The 17,477-nt window shown below is 37.1% G+C and overlaps 1 protein-coding gene across 2 annotated transcripts in view; it reads right to left on the reverse strand.

The window, feature by feature from the left end:
• Positions 1–1,226: 1,226 nt before the first annotated feature.
• LOC106667249 (TWiK family of potassium channels protein 7-like) overlaps positions 1,227–17,477 on the reverse strand; it is a 196,244-nt gene continuing 179,993 nt past the window's right edge. The window contains exons 1-3 of one of the 2 annotated variants that reach the window (XM_014395092.2): positions 11,128–11,453; positions 7,159–7,893; positions 1,227–3,186 (exon numbers count right to left, since the gene is read on the reverse strand). In XM_014395092.2, the coding sequence (XP_014250578.1) occupies positions 2,300–3,186; positions 7,159–7,774 (1,503 nt within the window). In that variant the 5' untranslated portion in view covers positions 7,775–7,893; positions 11,128–11,453 and the 3' untranslated portion in view covers positions 1,227–2,299. Of the gene's footprint in view, positions 3,187–7,158; positions 7,894–11,127; positions 11,454–17,477 lie in introns of those variants that run through there. The other variant, XM_024228586.1, reaches the window with a different exon arrangement.

A 17,477-nucleotide genomic window follows, 5' to 3' on the forward strand; every position in this document is an offset into this window, starting at 1 on the left:
TACTTACTAATGCAATTGAGGGTCAATGTGGTACTCGATATTCCAACACAGTCTTCTCACACTACTCAGTCATGCTAATAAGTACATTCAACCTCATTCAGAAACAGAAAACGAGATATTCATCAAGTACTATATTCAGTTAAAGAACCATGTTTCTTCCAAAAATTGAAACATGACCTAAATATTCTGGTATAATTGCTCTCTATATAGAGCAAAGGAATGTCACTCTTCAATCAAGTGGGTCAACCTCATTTGGCCTATTCTTAATCTCTTTTCTAGGTTTCAAATCCTCTAAAGACCACCTATTGACTTATCACTATAACTATAATATAATCAATCTAATTGATGGTCTGGAGCAGTCAATATTCAAACATTGGCCTTCTCACACTATACTTTCACGCTTATAAATACATTCAACCTCATATAGAAAGAGAATACGGATATCCATCAAGTAATACATGCAATAAAACAGCCCTGTTTCCTTGAAAAATCGAAACAGGGGACAGAAGTACTTGCTGCCATACTAAAGCACAATTCTCACATCGATTCTTATATGGAGCCAAGGAAAGCCACTGTTCAAATAAGTGGGACACATTGAGCAACCTTTCTATACATGCTAGACATGCAAGCTTTCGTCCAAACATAAGTGTTTGTGTCTACCTCTCATAGCCTATTCTTAATTGGAAAATAAATTATCAATTAAAGTATTTATTGACCTTATTTTCTTTTATTAGCCACTTATTTTTACTCTATGTGTTTGTAGATTTAATTGATTCCTCACATTGTTTGTTAAATGTGCTTAAGTTTGTTAATAACCTTACACCAATTTCTCATAGTTTTTATCATCTCAAATTGTTTGCTATATTGCTTAAGCATGTTATTAACCTTACATCAATTTCTGATAGTTTTTATCAACTTATTGTTTGCTAAATGTGCTGAAGTTTAACTTGAACAAAGGGATCTTCAGTGAGGGCACAATAGAAACAACACTTCTTTAAGTTTTTGCCGAGCTATATATAGCTATATATGATCGTCGAAAGCTCGGCAAAAACTTAAAGAATTGTCGTTTCTGTTGTGACATCACTGAAGATCCTTTTGTTCAAGTTGTTCAACAAGCAGGTCGATACATCATCTCATCTTTAAGTGCTTAAGTATGTTAATAACCTTACATCAACTTTTCATGGTTTTTATCAATCTAGGAAAAGGTAGTCTGAATGAAAATCAGCAAAAATGGAAATACTTTACTATAAAATGCAACAACAAACAAAACAGAATAATTTAACATTACAAGGTTAAGATTGCAAGCAAAGGAATCATTTCACATCAATCTATTGTTTCATGTCTTTGGGGTTATGTTTGCAATGGGTATTTATTACTTTTTTGACACTTATCTGTTTTAATTTTTAAAATACACAGATTTATATTTGCGATAATATTACAATCCATATGAAAGTGTAGAATAATATTATTAAAAAGTATTTACATTTGGTACAGTAACATTTATTAATAGTACTAACCACTATTGAATAAATTCATACATTTCATACTATTATAGTTTAGTTTTTGGTATAATGTAATGGATAATTGACTCACATCGCAAAAAAGCCTATATGGGAAATGCATAAAATAAAGTTTTTAATGTGATAATTATAACTGTAAAGTAATCAAACTTAAATTTGATGTGTTATTACACAAAGGTACATTTAAAAAATCATGAATGATTGCTCAAACTCAACTTGATGAGGGTTGTTATGTACATAATATTCTAGATGATGTGTATTAAAAAAAATTTTGTTTAAATATTCTTTTTAAAAATAGTCTACAAGTTTTTATATTTTTTCTACGACACTTATTATAAGAAGGTAATGATTCAAGAAGACATTGGCTTAGTAATTATTTACATAATTGTTTAATGTATGACTGAAAAATATTTTTCTATCAAGTGTTTTACAATAAAGAAGTAACCATAGCTGAATCATAAAATGTTATGTTTTTAAATATTTATTCTGGTTACTTATTTTGTAAATTTGCACAAAAGTTACATGATTTTTTTTTTTAGTTTTTACAATTCATGTAAATCACTGGTTTGTCAAATATTGACATTTTTTTTGTTCTCGTCTGAGGAGGCCAGATTGTTGTGATGAACATCTTGAGTTTTCGAAACCATTGGGATTACGCTTTCAAAAGCGATGTCGATATATTCTGGATCAAGATCAAATGTTTCGGCGATTGGGTTGCTGATGGGCTCACTGATTACCTTAATGTTACCAAAACTAGAGACCAATTTATGAGCAGGTTGTCAGGATATAGAAAGAAAATCTGTCGTGTTGACAGCATCATCGTTTATGTTACTCTGATTTGTCATTTTATACGAGTTGACTGAGTATTCTTTGCTGGATGAAACATTGTTTACAATGATATAATGATGTTTTAGCCTGTGCACTATTTCTTCGTGTACGACATTGAAACACATGGCTGTTAGGGCTAAGCCACAAATTATATACAAAGAGAAAAACCAAATTGTTAACTCCTCCAGGGAAGAGGAATTGGAGGATTTATGTGAAAGGATAGAATTGTTGGGCATAGAATCTCCGAATCCGATGGTACTTAAAATAGTAAAACAGAAAAATATACTATCCAGAAGAGTCCAGGAATTTTCTAGCCTACAGAGGATTACAGCACCGGCCCCGATATAAATGACCATTACAATTAAGCACAGGAGAAGAGGAGCATAAAAACTTGTTTTTGCATCACCCAGCACTGAAGTGTCAGTGCTCAGACAGTCTGCTTCTAGGACTGAAGCCGATCTTGTGACTGTCGGTTTTGATGACTCTTCTCTGACTGTCGATATCTCAATGTTGGACGATGATGTATATGCAGAGCTGGAACGCACATAAAATGGTTCTTGCCCTCGCAAACTTTGAACTTGCTGCTCGTATTCCCTCCTTTCTCGTTTTTTCCTCATCCTTTGTTCTTTTTCTTGCATTCTCTTTTCATCATAACAACAGTAACCACAATTGGAACAAAGACAGCAGCAGAGCGATCGAGTAAAAACATTTCGAGCACAGCTTGAAAGTAGACTTCCAACACTTGACAGGTAAAGTAAAACAAGTGGAATGCCGACTGCAGCATAGCCCATTGTCACGGCCTTCCCAAGGCCACTTTTGGGATACATATTTCCATAACCTAAAAATATAAACATAACATTAGACAGATTGTTACAACAGGCAACCAAAAATATTTATAAATTTCACCAAAAATATAGTCAAGCTACAAATCTCTATTGTCTTCTAATTAAAACAAAGGTTATGTCAATTTATAAATATTCCCTTGTGTTAAGAAGAAGAAGCAACAACTATATTTCAATTAATATTTATTATATGTTTTGTTATAATAATTGTAATTCATATTCAAAAAGCAAGTTATATAACTTACTATGTAGGTAGGTTTTAGGTTAGGATTACAGGAGGTTAGGTTAAGGTTAGGGTTAACATTAGGATATATACATCGAGGTTAGGGTAAGAGATGAGTTAGGTTTAGTAGTGTTTGTGTTAGGTTGGAGTTAGGGATGAATGGTTAGGATGATAGGATGATACATTCAAAAAGTAAAATATATAACTTACTTTAGTAAATATACTATAGTCTACTTGTTACTGTAATTTACATTGTTTAATTATAACTTTCACATTTAATTTCATTACTGCACATTGTAAACCTTCTCTGCTAGGTCAAGAGAAAGGACTATAAAGTACATACATTTTTAGAATAAATAAAGGTCATGTTCTCGGAAGAGAACAAATCTTCAGTCAACACCATTAAATTTAATTTTGAACCTAGTTCGATTGTTAGGTCTTATCACAGTTGAGCAAATAAGGACAGCTAAAGGCTTCATTTATTAAAAAGGCAAAAGGAATATCAAGTAAAAACTTTTGGATCATTTATGGTAAGAGAAGAAAGTAAGTAAAAGTGACTTTGTAGTTTTAAAGTTACAAAGTTTTTTATAATAGCATGCTTATATGAGCACACTGTCCTGCATTGTAACATGCGATGACAGCACAAAGGAATCTTCGGCACAGTGTGGACTTGGTGTTTTAACTGGATATTTTTGGGCTGGTTACAAAAGTTATTATTGCCCAATAAATTTCTATTTACCAGCAAGTGTGCATGGGTTGGGCTAGGATAAGAGTTAGGTCAGGTAAGGCGGGATAGGATTCGAGTTAGGTAAGGTAGTTTATGGGGCTAAGATAAGAGGTAAGTCAAGTTAGAGTTTACTTAACATAAACTTAATTACTTAACTGGGTTAACTTTATGATACATCAATTAGAATTAGCATTAGGGACGAGTTAGGTTATTAAGTAGGATACATCAAGTTACTAATCCATCTAGGATAGATTTGGGTTAGGTTATAATTATGAAAGGTTAGTGTAAGGTTTTTGTTAGGCTGAAAGTTAGGTTATTGAAGTTTTGGCTAGGTTAGGATGAGGATTAAGTTATGGCAGGGTTGAGTTAGCATTGGTTAAGATAAGGTTAGGGAAGTCTTATGTTAGGAAGGGTTTGGGCTAGTATTAGAGTTAGGCCAGGTTAGAGTCAGAGTAAGGTTAGGTTATATATCCATTAAGGTTAGGGTTAGGGAGGGCTAAGTTAGGCTAAGTTAGAATGAGAGTTACATTAGGGTAAAGTTTGGGTTAGGATGAGAGTCAGTTAAGACAAGGTTTGAGTTAGGATTAGAGTTAGCTCAGTGCAAAGGATTTGGTGTTTAATTCCGCCGTGTACACGCAGTAGGTGGAAGCGATAATTGTTTAACTTCTCCCTCCGTGTACACGGCACACCCCACGCCCTCTGCCCTTTTGGACCCACCTGCAAAAATGGATGTGGCATCTTTATATTCATCTTTTAGGGATTCAAACATTACTTTATATGCATAGTGGGGTGTCCCTTTTTTTTCCCCCCAATATCCCACCATACGATGAAGGAAAGGAGTAACGAAGCGGCCGTTTCAGATAGTTTTTCTGCCTATACCTGGTTCATTTCTACCCCTCGGGCCGCTATAATCTTCTTGGCTCTTATGGCACAGCAGTCTTTTAAAAAGGGTAATCAGTACCTCTCTTTCTCTTCCCCATCTAAAGTTCGACAGGAATCTCGGGAGGATGACGACATCGTTTGCACTGAACGTCGATATTCGTGATATATGGTTGCCATCTTAGCTTCTCATCGAAGATCGTGCCAAGGAACCTTGAGCGGTTCGCGTATTCTAGGATCCGCAGCGGAGTTATTCCCTCCTTCCTCAATCTTCAGAAGAGTACTGCCCTCGTTTTTCCCGTGGAGAAAGAAAAACCTATCCTCTTGGTAATAGCTACAATTCTATACCGTGCACTTAGATAGCGGCATCGTCGATGTAGAGCGAGATCATTATCGGGGGCTCATTACGATGTTAACCAAAATCGCAAAGAGATTACCGACAGTACCCATCCTTACGGATTGCTCTCTCCTTTCGGATAGCTTACTACCCAGCCTACTCCTAAACTTCCGGTTCCTGAGGAAGCTCCTAAGCAACTCCGGAAATCTGCCTTTCAGGCCGAACTCGTTACATTTCCGTAGGATACCATACTGTCATGTCGTATCGTAAGCCCTCTCGAGGTCGAAGAACCCGGTCACACCATGTTCCTTGTCCAGGAACGCGGTTTGTACTTCGTCCTCGAGAAGAACCACTTGATCAATTGAAGCACATCCTCCCATGAATCCCCGCTTGATGGCGGCAGTAGTCCCCGAGTCTCCAAACTCCATACTGGTCTTTTATGTATAAATCTCATGTAAAACTCGAGGAATTTACCCAGACAGGTGGTTAAAGATATCGGGTTGAGGGTTACCTGAGGTCTTTGCCTTGTTTGGCGATCAGTACTACGATGACTAATGTCCATTACTCCGGGTATTCTTCGGCGCCCCAAATGTTATTGTACAACTCTAAGAGGCGAAGCCTAGCCAATTCTGGGAAGTGGCAAAGCATCGCATTGGGCACGCCTCGATACCAGGAGCTTCGTCTTTTAAACCGTCTAAGATCTCTTCTAGTTCAGCCATCGTTATTGTCCGGTTGTGTTCTTCCTCGTTTTCGCTGGTCAAGTCCAGTGAAAGCTGTTCATTCTCCGCTCTGTACGGAACCTTTCGGTGTAAAAACTTATGTACGCCGGATATTCATTCGTTTACAATATCTTCCATGCGCCCGCCCCTGGGGTTTGTCGTTTCCGACCACCACATGGTATTTTGGGAGTTGAAATCTCCTACTATTAAGTAGGGGCGGAATAGTTTGCCTATTAATCTTCCTATTTGCGTATGGTGCCACCTTCTCTATAGGAGGTAGACGTTACAAAAGATTATTTCTAGTGGTGTTTTATTTTCATTTCGATCGCCTGGATGTAATTAATGTCAACTTTTCGTATACATATAGCGCTACTCCACCATGTGTCTTCCACCGGATTCGGGTCGGACCTCTTTGCTTACGTAGAAGACCCCCTTCCGGTCCGACGGCCTTCGCATAGCCCTTATTTGGTCGTGAATACGGAGCTTCCGACCAGAACCCTTGCTTCGTCATGACTCATGCCCTTTTTTGCCTTTAACTTTTGTACTTCTCTTTCTTCTTTTAATACTGGGCAAGCATCTTGCATCGTGCGACCCATCACAATCATCTCTATCTATGCATGACTGTCCTTCGTGGAGCGTCACGCCACTCGGGCAGATTGTGTTCTGACTTCTACATTGAAGTGCTATGGCCAGACTTTAAACATTTGAACCATCTCATTGATGCCAATACGAACGACGGGCCACGAATCATTGGTATATCGCTCGTACTTCTACCGGCAACTCTGATCTGTCAAATGTCAACACAATTGACGCTGTATTTTGTGAGACCCCTGTCTGTTTTGCGTTTTATTCTTCTCACTTCGATCACCCCCTGGCTTGCTAGATTTTCTTCAATTTACTCTTCAGAGCATATTAGTAAGTCTCGCGCTGAGATTCCGTACTGCGAGGAGAGTCAGTTCTTTAGTGATTGAGAGTATTTGCAGTACACGTGTAAAACTTTCTTTGAAAAATGGGCTTAATTACCTGCATTAAATGAGGGATTAACATGAAAATATATTTATTTTACCAGTAAATAAAACTTACCGATTGTGGTGAGCACTGTGAGGGAATAAAGAAATGCCCTGGCTAGCGTCCATTCGTTTTTATTTTCAGGTGGCCTGAGTTCGTTGGCTGCTTCCGCTTGAAAATTTAACTCGTCCGTTAAATGTTTAACGAGTGCCTCTTGAAATTTGGAAATCTCTTGATATGCGAGACGCGTCCAGTTGTCTTTATAGAGTATATTGAGGCTGACAGTTATTTCCCAAATATTTTCCACCGCCTTCGTCCTCGATTCCTCTCCCAATTGGTCCAGCCAAACACCGGCGGTGGTCAAATTGTAAAATTTCGGCGCTACGCTCACAAACGCCTCGCCCACCTTTTTGTCCTCTTGCTTCGTCATTATGTGGAAAATGGTACCACCTTCGATCGCCAAAAAAATCACCGCTCCTAAAAACGTGTACCCGACCAGTATAACGCATATCACCATGTTGCTGAGACATCCTCTCGCTAATTTGCGCTTCGTGTGCTTGAGTCGGATTTTTTCCATGCTGTCATCGTCACTTTCGAAACAGAAGCAGTTAGAACGTTCCTCATCTCTCAAAGTCGAGCTGGACGGAACAATACCCGCTTGGAAATTGTTGGCTTCTCCGTTATTATTCATCTGTCATAAGCGGTCGGATAACTCTCCGCATCTCAAATCGATTCTTCATTGATCAAATAGATATATAACACTTCTCGTCCGATTGGTACTTCTCTCCCATGCTCCTTTTTCTCTCGAACCTGAAACAGGCGAAACATTTGTTAAATCGGATAGTTTTACATTCCACTTACATTCTTCAATTTAAATTAACTCTAAATGGACAGTGGTCAATATGAGAAAATAATATGAGTTAATAAATTCTCCAATCACTTTTTTATTATATAAGCAAAATACAAAATATAGTGAAAGTAAAAAGTAAAAAAAAAGTCACTTCTATAGAAGGATATAGAAGGTTCTCTGCGAAACCTTCATTTAAAAACAAATATATATAAGTAATATTTGAAAGGGCTTTTTCTTCTTACAAACAACAACAAGGGGAACAGTGCAAAAAGGAATATTGTAAAACTTAATTTTGCGTTTAGGAACGTGTCAAATTAGAATATGGAGGCTTTGGGCTTGGGTTAGAGTTAGGTTAAGCTAAGTTTTGAGTTAGGGACACGAGTTTTTTTTTTATTTTGATTAGAATTAATGTTAGGTTAGGCTAAGGTTTGGCTTAGAGACGAGTTAGGTTAGGTTTGGATTAGAGTTACGTCAGGTTAGGGACGAGTAGGTTAGATTAAGAAGAGATTCAGTTTGAGCTATAGTTAGGTTAGGGTTAGAGATGAGTTATGTTAGGTTTGGAAGGATTTGAGATTGGATTAGAGTTAGGTAAGGTTGGGAATTGGGTTAGGCTAAGGATGGGTTAGGGACGAGTTATTAGGTTAGGAAAATTTTGTGTCTGGATTATAGTTACGTCAGGCTAAGGATGTGTTAGGGTAAGTTAGAAATAGTAAGTTTGAATTAGAGTTAAGTTAGGTTAGAAATTGAGTCAGGGGCGAGTTAGGTTTGGCTAGGAAAGCTTCGGTTTTGATTGGAGTTAGGTCACGCTAAGGATGAGTTATGTTACGTGTTTGGTGTTTGTATTTTATAAAATCAGCTGGAAGAAAAAATAAAGTTCGTATCATGTATTCCGACAAACCGGTGAAATTTGTAAATTAATTTTATTACTCGATACCGGTACGGGATCCAGTAAGAACATTGATGATGGCGAGAAGTTTAAACACGTCTGGCAGATCAAACCACCTAGGATAGGCAGACCAAAATGATCGACCATAGATTATTTTAAAAATAAAATAATGGATTCTGTGAACCGTAGAAATATTTTACATCGCGCGAATACATTCCAATATATTAATCTAATTTTTAAACATTCCCAAATGAAAGGATATAAGTTTCAATTTATATTTTGGGCATTTGTTTAGGGCTGGGAAGAAGTTTTCCGATCAGATAATTTTTTTTAAAGGACACGAACATAAAAAAAATTAAGTAATTAAGTTTCTAGTGGTAGGTAAATTTTCATTATAAAATCGTGGTAGTCTGTTAAATGTACACTGTGGATAATTTTAAGGCCGGCAAACAATACGTAAAGAGGTATGTAAATATTTACATCATATTTAAAAGGATTCAATTTAGTTTCTAGCTACAGAAGGGCTAATTTTCATAGGATCCCCTGCGCTCAAGGGATGAAATAACTAGAGGGCGAAATTCCCTTCATTTTCCTTGCGATCGACCGCAGATCTAATATTTATTTCACGGGGGTCAGGTGTATTCACTGCATCGTTTTGAATAAATATCTTTTCTCGGAAGTCTGTCAATAATAAAACCGTCTTATCTACCCTCAGAGAAAAACGAACGGGTTGTTACTCTTTAACAAAAGCAATCAGACGTTCGCTCACTTCACTGCAGACGGGATGTTCTAAAGAAAATTTCATCATTCTTAATGATGTGATGGTAAAACAGTTTAGAAAGATATTAGCCAAATATAAATGTGTAAAGAGCCGAGAAGGAAAACACCGAAATGAACCTGATACGGACATATTTATTGTCAGTTCAACAAAAACAATTGTTGATTTTTTTTTGCGGGGGGGGGGGGTAAAAAAAGTACAACAATATACATTTATGCATGACAATTAAACACATTGTCAATCGGCAGTCCGTCATTTCAATTATGCTAACGTACCTCCGTTGGGATCCAGGTGTATTAATGTAAATAAACACGAGGCCTGGTGGTTCGTATCATTGGCAAATAGCTTTACAACACCACCTGGGATAATTGTAATTAACTTTTTCGAAATAATTTTAGCAGTATTTTTAATGCTCATTTGGAATATACAAATTTTAAGGAGAAATTGTCACATCAATTTATATTTATTGTCAAAGAAAAATACAAAACTGTTTCTTCTCAAATTTTAATCAATTTTGCTGAAGATATTAACCAAAGACTGAAATTTTCTTATACAAGTATTGGTTAAACAAAAAAATTAAAATCATACAATTAATTAAGGTTTTTAGTTGAGATAAAAAAGTCAATGGCACGAGCGGGATTCGAACCCACGATCTTCGGCTTGATACGCCGCTGCTCTACCACTTGAGCTGTCGTGACCTCGATCCATTCGGACTTCCCATCTCAACCACACCTTTTGAATTTTCCCTCCTTTTCGCCATTTTTCAAATTATCGGCGACATGAAATGGCCAACATGAAATGGTTCGAATCCCGCTCGTGCCATTGACTTTTTTATCTCAACTAAAAACCTTAATTAATTGTATGATATTAATTGGTCAAGCGGACCACGAAACTAGTGAATTTAAAAAAAATTAAAGTTTAACCTACCTATAGAAAAAACACTTTTTTTACTTTTATTCCAAATTATAATATCAAACAAAACGAAATATAATAAATATTTAATGTGGTGAGAGGCTCGCGGTTCGATCGAACGAACGAGAACGAGCGCTGACGCTCGCTAGAGTGCTCACTGCTCCGAGCGAGTAGCGCGCTACTCACTCTAGGCCCGTCAAGCCTTTTAGGGGGTAGGATGTGTCAGGTTGCCCGGACTTGACAGGTGAACACCCACCCACCACTTTCTACTAGCTACTAACTAAGCCCTATAGGGGTAGGTTTGGAAAAAGATTGTACTACTAGGGTGAAATATCCAAGTCCCTTATTCTACCAGAACAATTCCTCGACAAAGAAACATCAATCAATTATTTCCTTATTACACTATTATACAATCCACGACTTAATAAATAATAAAAAACTTATAAACTAAATAAATATTTATCCTTACAAAACAACACTCTTATTCCTATTAGCAAATCCTTATTACTAGGGGCTTAATTATTGGGGGTCATATCATGAAAGATTAGACCGCAGTGCGAAATCACCCCAACTGTTCTCCAAATCTCTCGCCAACTGATTGTCAAATAGTGTACTCACAGAACGAGATGTTGGCATTGGTCTCACTATCTCCTGGCGAACTACTGGCTGACTCTAGATCGACTCCTACTGATTCCTGGCCGACTCCCCGTCTACTGACTAGGACTACTGACTTCTCGCAGATTCCTCTCTACACCAGCTGTCACGGCCACATCAGCCTTCTTCTCAGACCCTGACTTAGTTTTCCTTGCGCCAGCCCTCTAGACTGCTCCCATTCTTTTTGGAATCGTACTTTTATCAATCAGTCGGGGATGAGGTGGGGAGCCCGTCAAGCTTAGGAAATACTGTTATGCTTCCTGGTGACTCGATTGCCCTTGTCCTCCCCAGGTCATTGAGCTATTCCGGATGAGTCCGGGCATTAGTTAATCCTGTGGGTGGAGGAATAAAAAAACAGCACAACAGTAAATTTTTCTAGGGCGATTGCCCAGGATCGACCCACATTTCTCAATCGAAAACGTCCAGCTGTTACCATTTCGCCAGCTTTGTTTAGCTGCGTCTGGAGTTTTCGAAAAAGGCCAAGTCGGATCCCGAGATTCCAGGCCACTTCCGATTGCCCAATCTTAACAATACGCTTTCCCAACAACCTTCACCTAACAACAATACCCTTTTGGGAACCTTCACAGATAATAAATTTAAATCAAAAGAAAAATCCATTTTATTAGAAATCAGGCCTAATCTACGAGCAAAAGCATCTTCTGTCACTATGAATTTACGTTAATAAACACTAATTCACTACTTTCATGGTCCGCTTGAACAATTAATACATGACAATTAAGTAAGGTTTTTAGTTGAGATGAAAAAAAGTTAATGGCACGAGAGGGATTCGAACCCACGACCTTCGGCTAGATACGCCGCTGCTCTACCACCTGAGCTATCNATTAACTTTTTTTCATCTCAACTAAAAACCTTAATTAATCGTTAATAAACACGTTCACTCTCAATGCACACAAGAGGGAACACGAAACAAGATATTTATCAATAAGTACTGTATACAACAAAACATCCCTGATTTCTCCACAGATCAAAATAATAAATCCAAATACTTCTTACCGTGCTCAAGGACGATTCTCATGTCGGTTGGTATTCCTACACGTTCTTTACACAGAGCCAAGTAACGACATCCTTAAGCGACAAACATTGAGCAACAGCATACGCAGACTTCGGTTTGAAAGTGTGTCAACCTGGCAATGCCTATTCTTTAATTTGGTGAGGATAGTCACGCTTATATGATACTGATGAAATTGGGCAAAGTTAGTCAATGGGTACACCTATCCACTCTGAACCCTTTTCTGGCATGCCAATTCATCAAACAATGGATTAAAAAAAAATTTTCAGTTCCATTGGAGTGTACCCCATGACAGAGGAATGCGAAAAAGTTTATCAAAGAAGAAGAACTATTAAATCTAGAACTAAAATGATAGATGTACTCCTGCAAGCTCTGGAGCCTTAGACTTAGAGCAGCCAAAATTAGGAAGTATTGCCAGGAAGAAGAAACAGCTGAACATCTTTGTTCGTACAAAGGCCTACGAAAGCTTAGATTTTTATTTCTGAGAGAAGAAAAAGCTTAGGATTAAAGGATACACTCATAAGTCCTTAACAAAGCTTTGGGATCTAATAAAAAGCCGTATGCTTAAGTATAAACTTACGGTAATAATGGATATTGTGCACTAGAACAATATTGACCGACGTGCGCAAAGTCGTTAAGACTCCTTTTAACCGTTCCCTTAACTTTACCTCAAGGTTATATGGATTTTAAATGTATATTGTTGTTTGTGCGGTGTTTAGTCTACTGGATTGTATTTACTAGCGTGAAAGGAAGGGGTTGTTAAATTTCGAACAGAGAAATATAAAGTACACCTGGTGTCTAAAAGTTATTAACGAGAATCGAGAGGAACTGCTCTTTCTGTCCCGTACTCATAGTAACAAATTAAACATAAACTAATTAACTAGTATAACAATTACAATTAAAAATTGTACACAATAAAATATAAACGAAAGGATTTTTCTTTTAACTTTCAAAATGTGAGAAATTATAAGTTTTAAGAGCCAAATTATTCTATAACAAATAAAAAATCCGGAATTAATAGAAAAATCGTTCGTTTTTTTATATTTATTTGTTATAGAACTTTTAATTTTAAATGAAATTAATTTTTCATGATTTTTAAGAAACTATTTTCTATTTAAACAATTTCGAATTAATAATGGAATAATACAAGCGAGAGGAGGGTAAGGGTCCAATTTTTATATTTAAACAAAAGTCTCATATATACAAAAATTTACTTTACATGCTTATTTTTCCATCACCTAAGCTATATCATTGCTTTAAAGAAAGGTTTCATACGATTTTAAAAAGGACTAATTGAAATTTGAAAAAGGTTAATTTGATGTTAAAAGAGTGTTAATTTGCAGTTAAAAAGGGTCACTATGAAATTAAAAAAGGTAACTTGAAGTTAAAGTGAGCAGTGGAAATTAAAAAGATTAACGTCATGTAAAAGAGGGGTCATTTGAAATTAAAAAGTTAACTGATGTTAAAAGTGATTAATTCGAAATTAAAAAGATTGAGTATGAAGATAAAAATGGTAAATTTAACGTTAAAAATGTTTAATTTGATGTTAAAACGGGTTAATTGTACGGAAAATATTCTACAAATGTATAAAGTGTCAACCTCCAGCAGACGGCGAATTTGATAAAGTATTTATTATTATTGTTTATTTATTAACTCGAGGAAATAAAATATTTTCTCTTTCCAGTTATCACTATTTTATTTTTTTTTAAAACTCCAGAAAAATTAAATCAGTTTTACAAAAGAATAGATAAATTAACAGTAATTCATGTCAAATAATGAAAGAAAGAAAGGATCTTCAGTGAAAGAATAACATCGATTACTATCACAGGAGATGTAGGGATGTCTTAGGACCAAATATAAATATAGAAGTTTAAAAGGACTCTAAAGAGCTATAAAAAGTAGCATAAAGGAATGCGCAGGTAAATGGGTATCCCGGGTCTAAGGAAGTGGAGGTTTATTTTATAAACAGACCGGTCAGAAATAAAAATAATCTTCCGATATTATCTTAATCCAAATTCCTAGTTAGAAGATTGTAAAATATCCCGGTCTGATGTTAAAAAAGATTTCCTCAGATTCAGCTTGGTCCATTTTGTGAGGATGAAAACATATAGTCACCGGGATCATTGATTTTGATCAGAAAAAATACAATCAGTGGAATAAACTACGTCAGATCCACGACCGCTCATCATTTAAAATTATGACCAAGGGTTATAAAGCGATAGGAAAAAAACGCAGCAAACGGCAACGGCTGAGTTTTATGACTATTTTTATGTTCGCCAAAAGTATAGATAGCGTGAAAGGTCAAAACTTGGGAAGATCTGGAATAGATGGACATTCATCAGTACTCTGCTGCCTGCGCTTTACGATGATATTCACAACCTATTTCAACGTTCAATCAATTATAATAATAATTTCATCAACCCAGAGAGCACCAAACCACGAATATGTCGGAGTTTACTCAGCTGAGTTGAATCATGCCTTTATCATCCTGACTCACCCCCTTTCAGATGCCCAGTACTATCTGAAAATAGTACCAGGAGATTTTACATTGTCTTGACTTGTCGTATCCCCTTGAAATGCGAGGTTAAGAAGTACTTCAAGGGGCATCCATACAGCCCTGAAAAAGGCAGTGTTGTAGGTCCAGCAGTGAAGCCTTCGGCCACCCCCGGAGTGATAGAAAAGGCAATCTTTCCGCCGGTTCCGATTGATATACCCTCCAGCGAAGGTACAAGTTGTTGTCAAACCACCATGAGTCCAACCTCATTCAGAGCAGCCGCTTGGAATCTCTACTCGCGTGGTCAAGAATTACTTTTAAGGTGAGAGTGCCGTCTACTGTGCACTCGTTGCCTGAGGGGGTGCAGGTTCAATACCCATGAAACCCCTGCCAAATCAGGGATTGAGGGGAAACACCAGGAAAGTAAGGTAACCACCAAGTGGTAGTGTTAAGGTTTGGGCTGGTATTTCTACGTAAGATCGCACAAACTTGATCTTCATCAAGGGGTCCCTAAGAGATACGCGATACATTGCAGATGTATTATCAAAAGCCCCACATAGCTAGGATCGCTGGTGAGTACTTGTAACGGGCTCCAATTAATTTTTGGAGTAGCCAGCCTGTAGTCCCGACTTAAATACTTTGGGACGAATTGTCAAAGGGGGTAAAAGTCGCCCAGTGATGCCTGAGAATTTTGTAGGAATTTAGAATGGCGCTATTAGAAGAGTATGAAATTATTTCGCAGCACTACATTCAAAATCTCATAAAATCGAATGCAATAGGTGATCAATGCAAGAGGAGGAAATATTCCGTACTGAATTGAATATATTCTTTATTGTTTCCATAGCAACATTTTTGACAAAATTGTTTTATTCAATTTAATTTATTATTTATTTTTTATTCAGCTATATATCTTATATTTTTCTTTAAAATATCTTGTAAACAACGAAAAATAAAAATTATAACGATTAAAAGTACTTTAAAAAAATAAGAAGGTGGACACTTTTCTGCCTCAGTGTATGTACAGTTAAACATGTTTCCTCTAAAAATCTGAACACGAGGCTCAAGTAGCTGTCGAGCTCACGCTTTCTTTCATCGGGCGGCATTCCTACATGCTCTCTATATGGAGCCAAGGAATTGCACCTTCAATTAAGTGGGGCACATCAAGCAACCCTTTTCTACATGCTGGACTCATACGCGGGCTTTGGCCCAAAAGCCCAAAAGTAATTGACTGTGTGCCAACCTCGTATAGCCTATTCTTAATCGTGTGGGTTTTTTTCTTTTTTCAACGATTCAAATCCTCCGAGGCCTACATATCGACCAAACTATAACTAATTTAGTTTAGGGTCTTGAGTACTCAATATTCAGCCAACGGCCAACTCACTCTAAACATTCACGCTAATAAATACATTCTCACGAAACAGCACAAACACTCCATCACCAAACTGGAAAATCTATTTATACAAAAATACCACTGTTTCTACCCAAAATCCTTTCGGTGAAGCGGTACTAAGTAGCTTATTGGGTCCGTCTCGACAAGCGGGTTTTGTCGAACTACTCAAACGCGTTTCGGTGTGGCGCAATCATCAGTGAAAACCTGAATTTGTAAAATAGGGTATTTTTTATCATTAACTTTTATTTAAATGTAACTCGGGCTTCTATTGACCGGGGAATCAAGTTTATAATTTACAATGAAAAGTAGCAATGGAAATATGTTAAAATGTTTATGGGTGCAAGTGCCCTGTGACACCGATCGTCATCTACCGATAAAAAATCAGCGCAATAGGCCTTTCATAAGTATGGTAATCAGGCTCATTAATAACGAGCCGGGTTTGATTATTAATGAGACAAAGCCACTTTAGTGCCAACTTTTCTTCACGACCCCGAACAACTCGTTATTAGAATAAACTGGTGTTATTTTTTATTTTCCTAACAGAATATTCATTCCAATACAATATGTCACAGGATAACATCCACAAACAAAAAATACTTTTGATTGTTTTACCAATTACCAGCAGGCCTCGAGAATCACCCACCCCGGGTGTTGTCAGTCCGTGGGCAGATCTCGGTGTTATCGGTTCAGCGACCGAGGTCGGGCTCCAGGGGCTATCCACAATTAGGTCATTTCAGGCCCAAACTGTATTTGGATTTCTAAATCTAAATCCATTCACACTCTCACTCACGCTTAAATCCATTCTCTCCCAGTTACATACCGTTCACTCACAATCGGTTATAGTGGTGGAGCAGTCTATATTCATCCTTTACAACTATTATTATCTATAATAAACCTAATTGAAGGTCGATGGAGTACTAAATAGTCCGCCATCAACCCTCTCACATTACACATTCACGCTAGTAAATACATTCAACTTTTACCACACGCTAGGTACATACAACTCTATTATTATTCAGATATCGTGAGATGCGGTCTGGTGTGATGTAGGTTTCAGAAAAATATTTTCTTTATCGTGCCAACGTTTCGATCTTTATTGAGATCATCTTCAGGGCCTGGGATTTATACACATTGTTTANTGTAAACAATGTTGATAAATCCCAGGCCCTGAAGATGATCTCAATAAAGATCGAAACGTTGGCACGATAAAGAAAATTTTTTTCTGAAACCTACATCACACCAGACCGCATCTCACGATATCTGAATAATTATCGATTAATGGTCACTAATCTCTACACATATAACTACTATTTACAATCAAACCACCCTGTTAAACCCTGCTTCCTCAAAAGGCAGCTCTAGACATGCTGTATTCCCCGGATGACGCGCAAATTTTAGCC

Source organism: Cimex lectularius, unplaced genomic scaffold (genome assembly GCF_000648675.2).
Source record: "Cimex lectularius strain Harlan isolate CLEC.00 unplaced genomic scaffold, Clec_2.1 scaffold207, whole genome shotgun sequence".
Taxonomy (NCBI): domain Eukaryota; kingdom Metazoa; phylum Arthropoda; class Insecta; order Hemiptera; family Cimicidae; genus Cimex; species Cimex lectularius.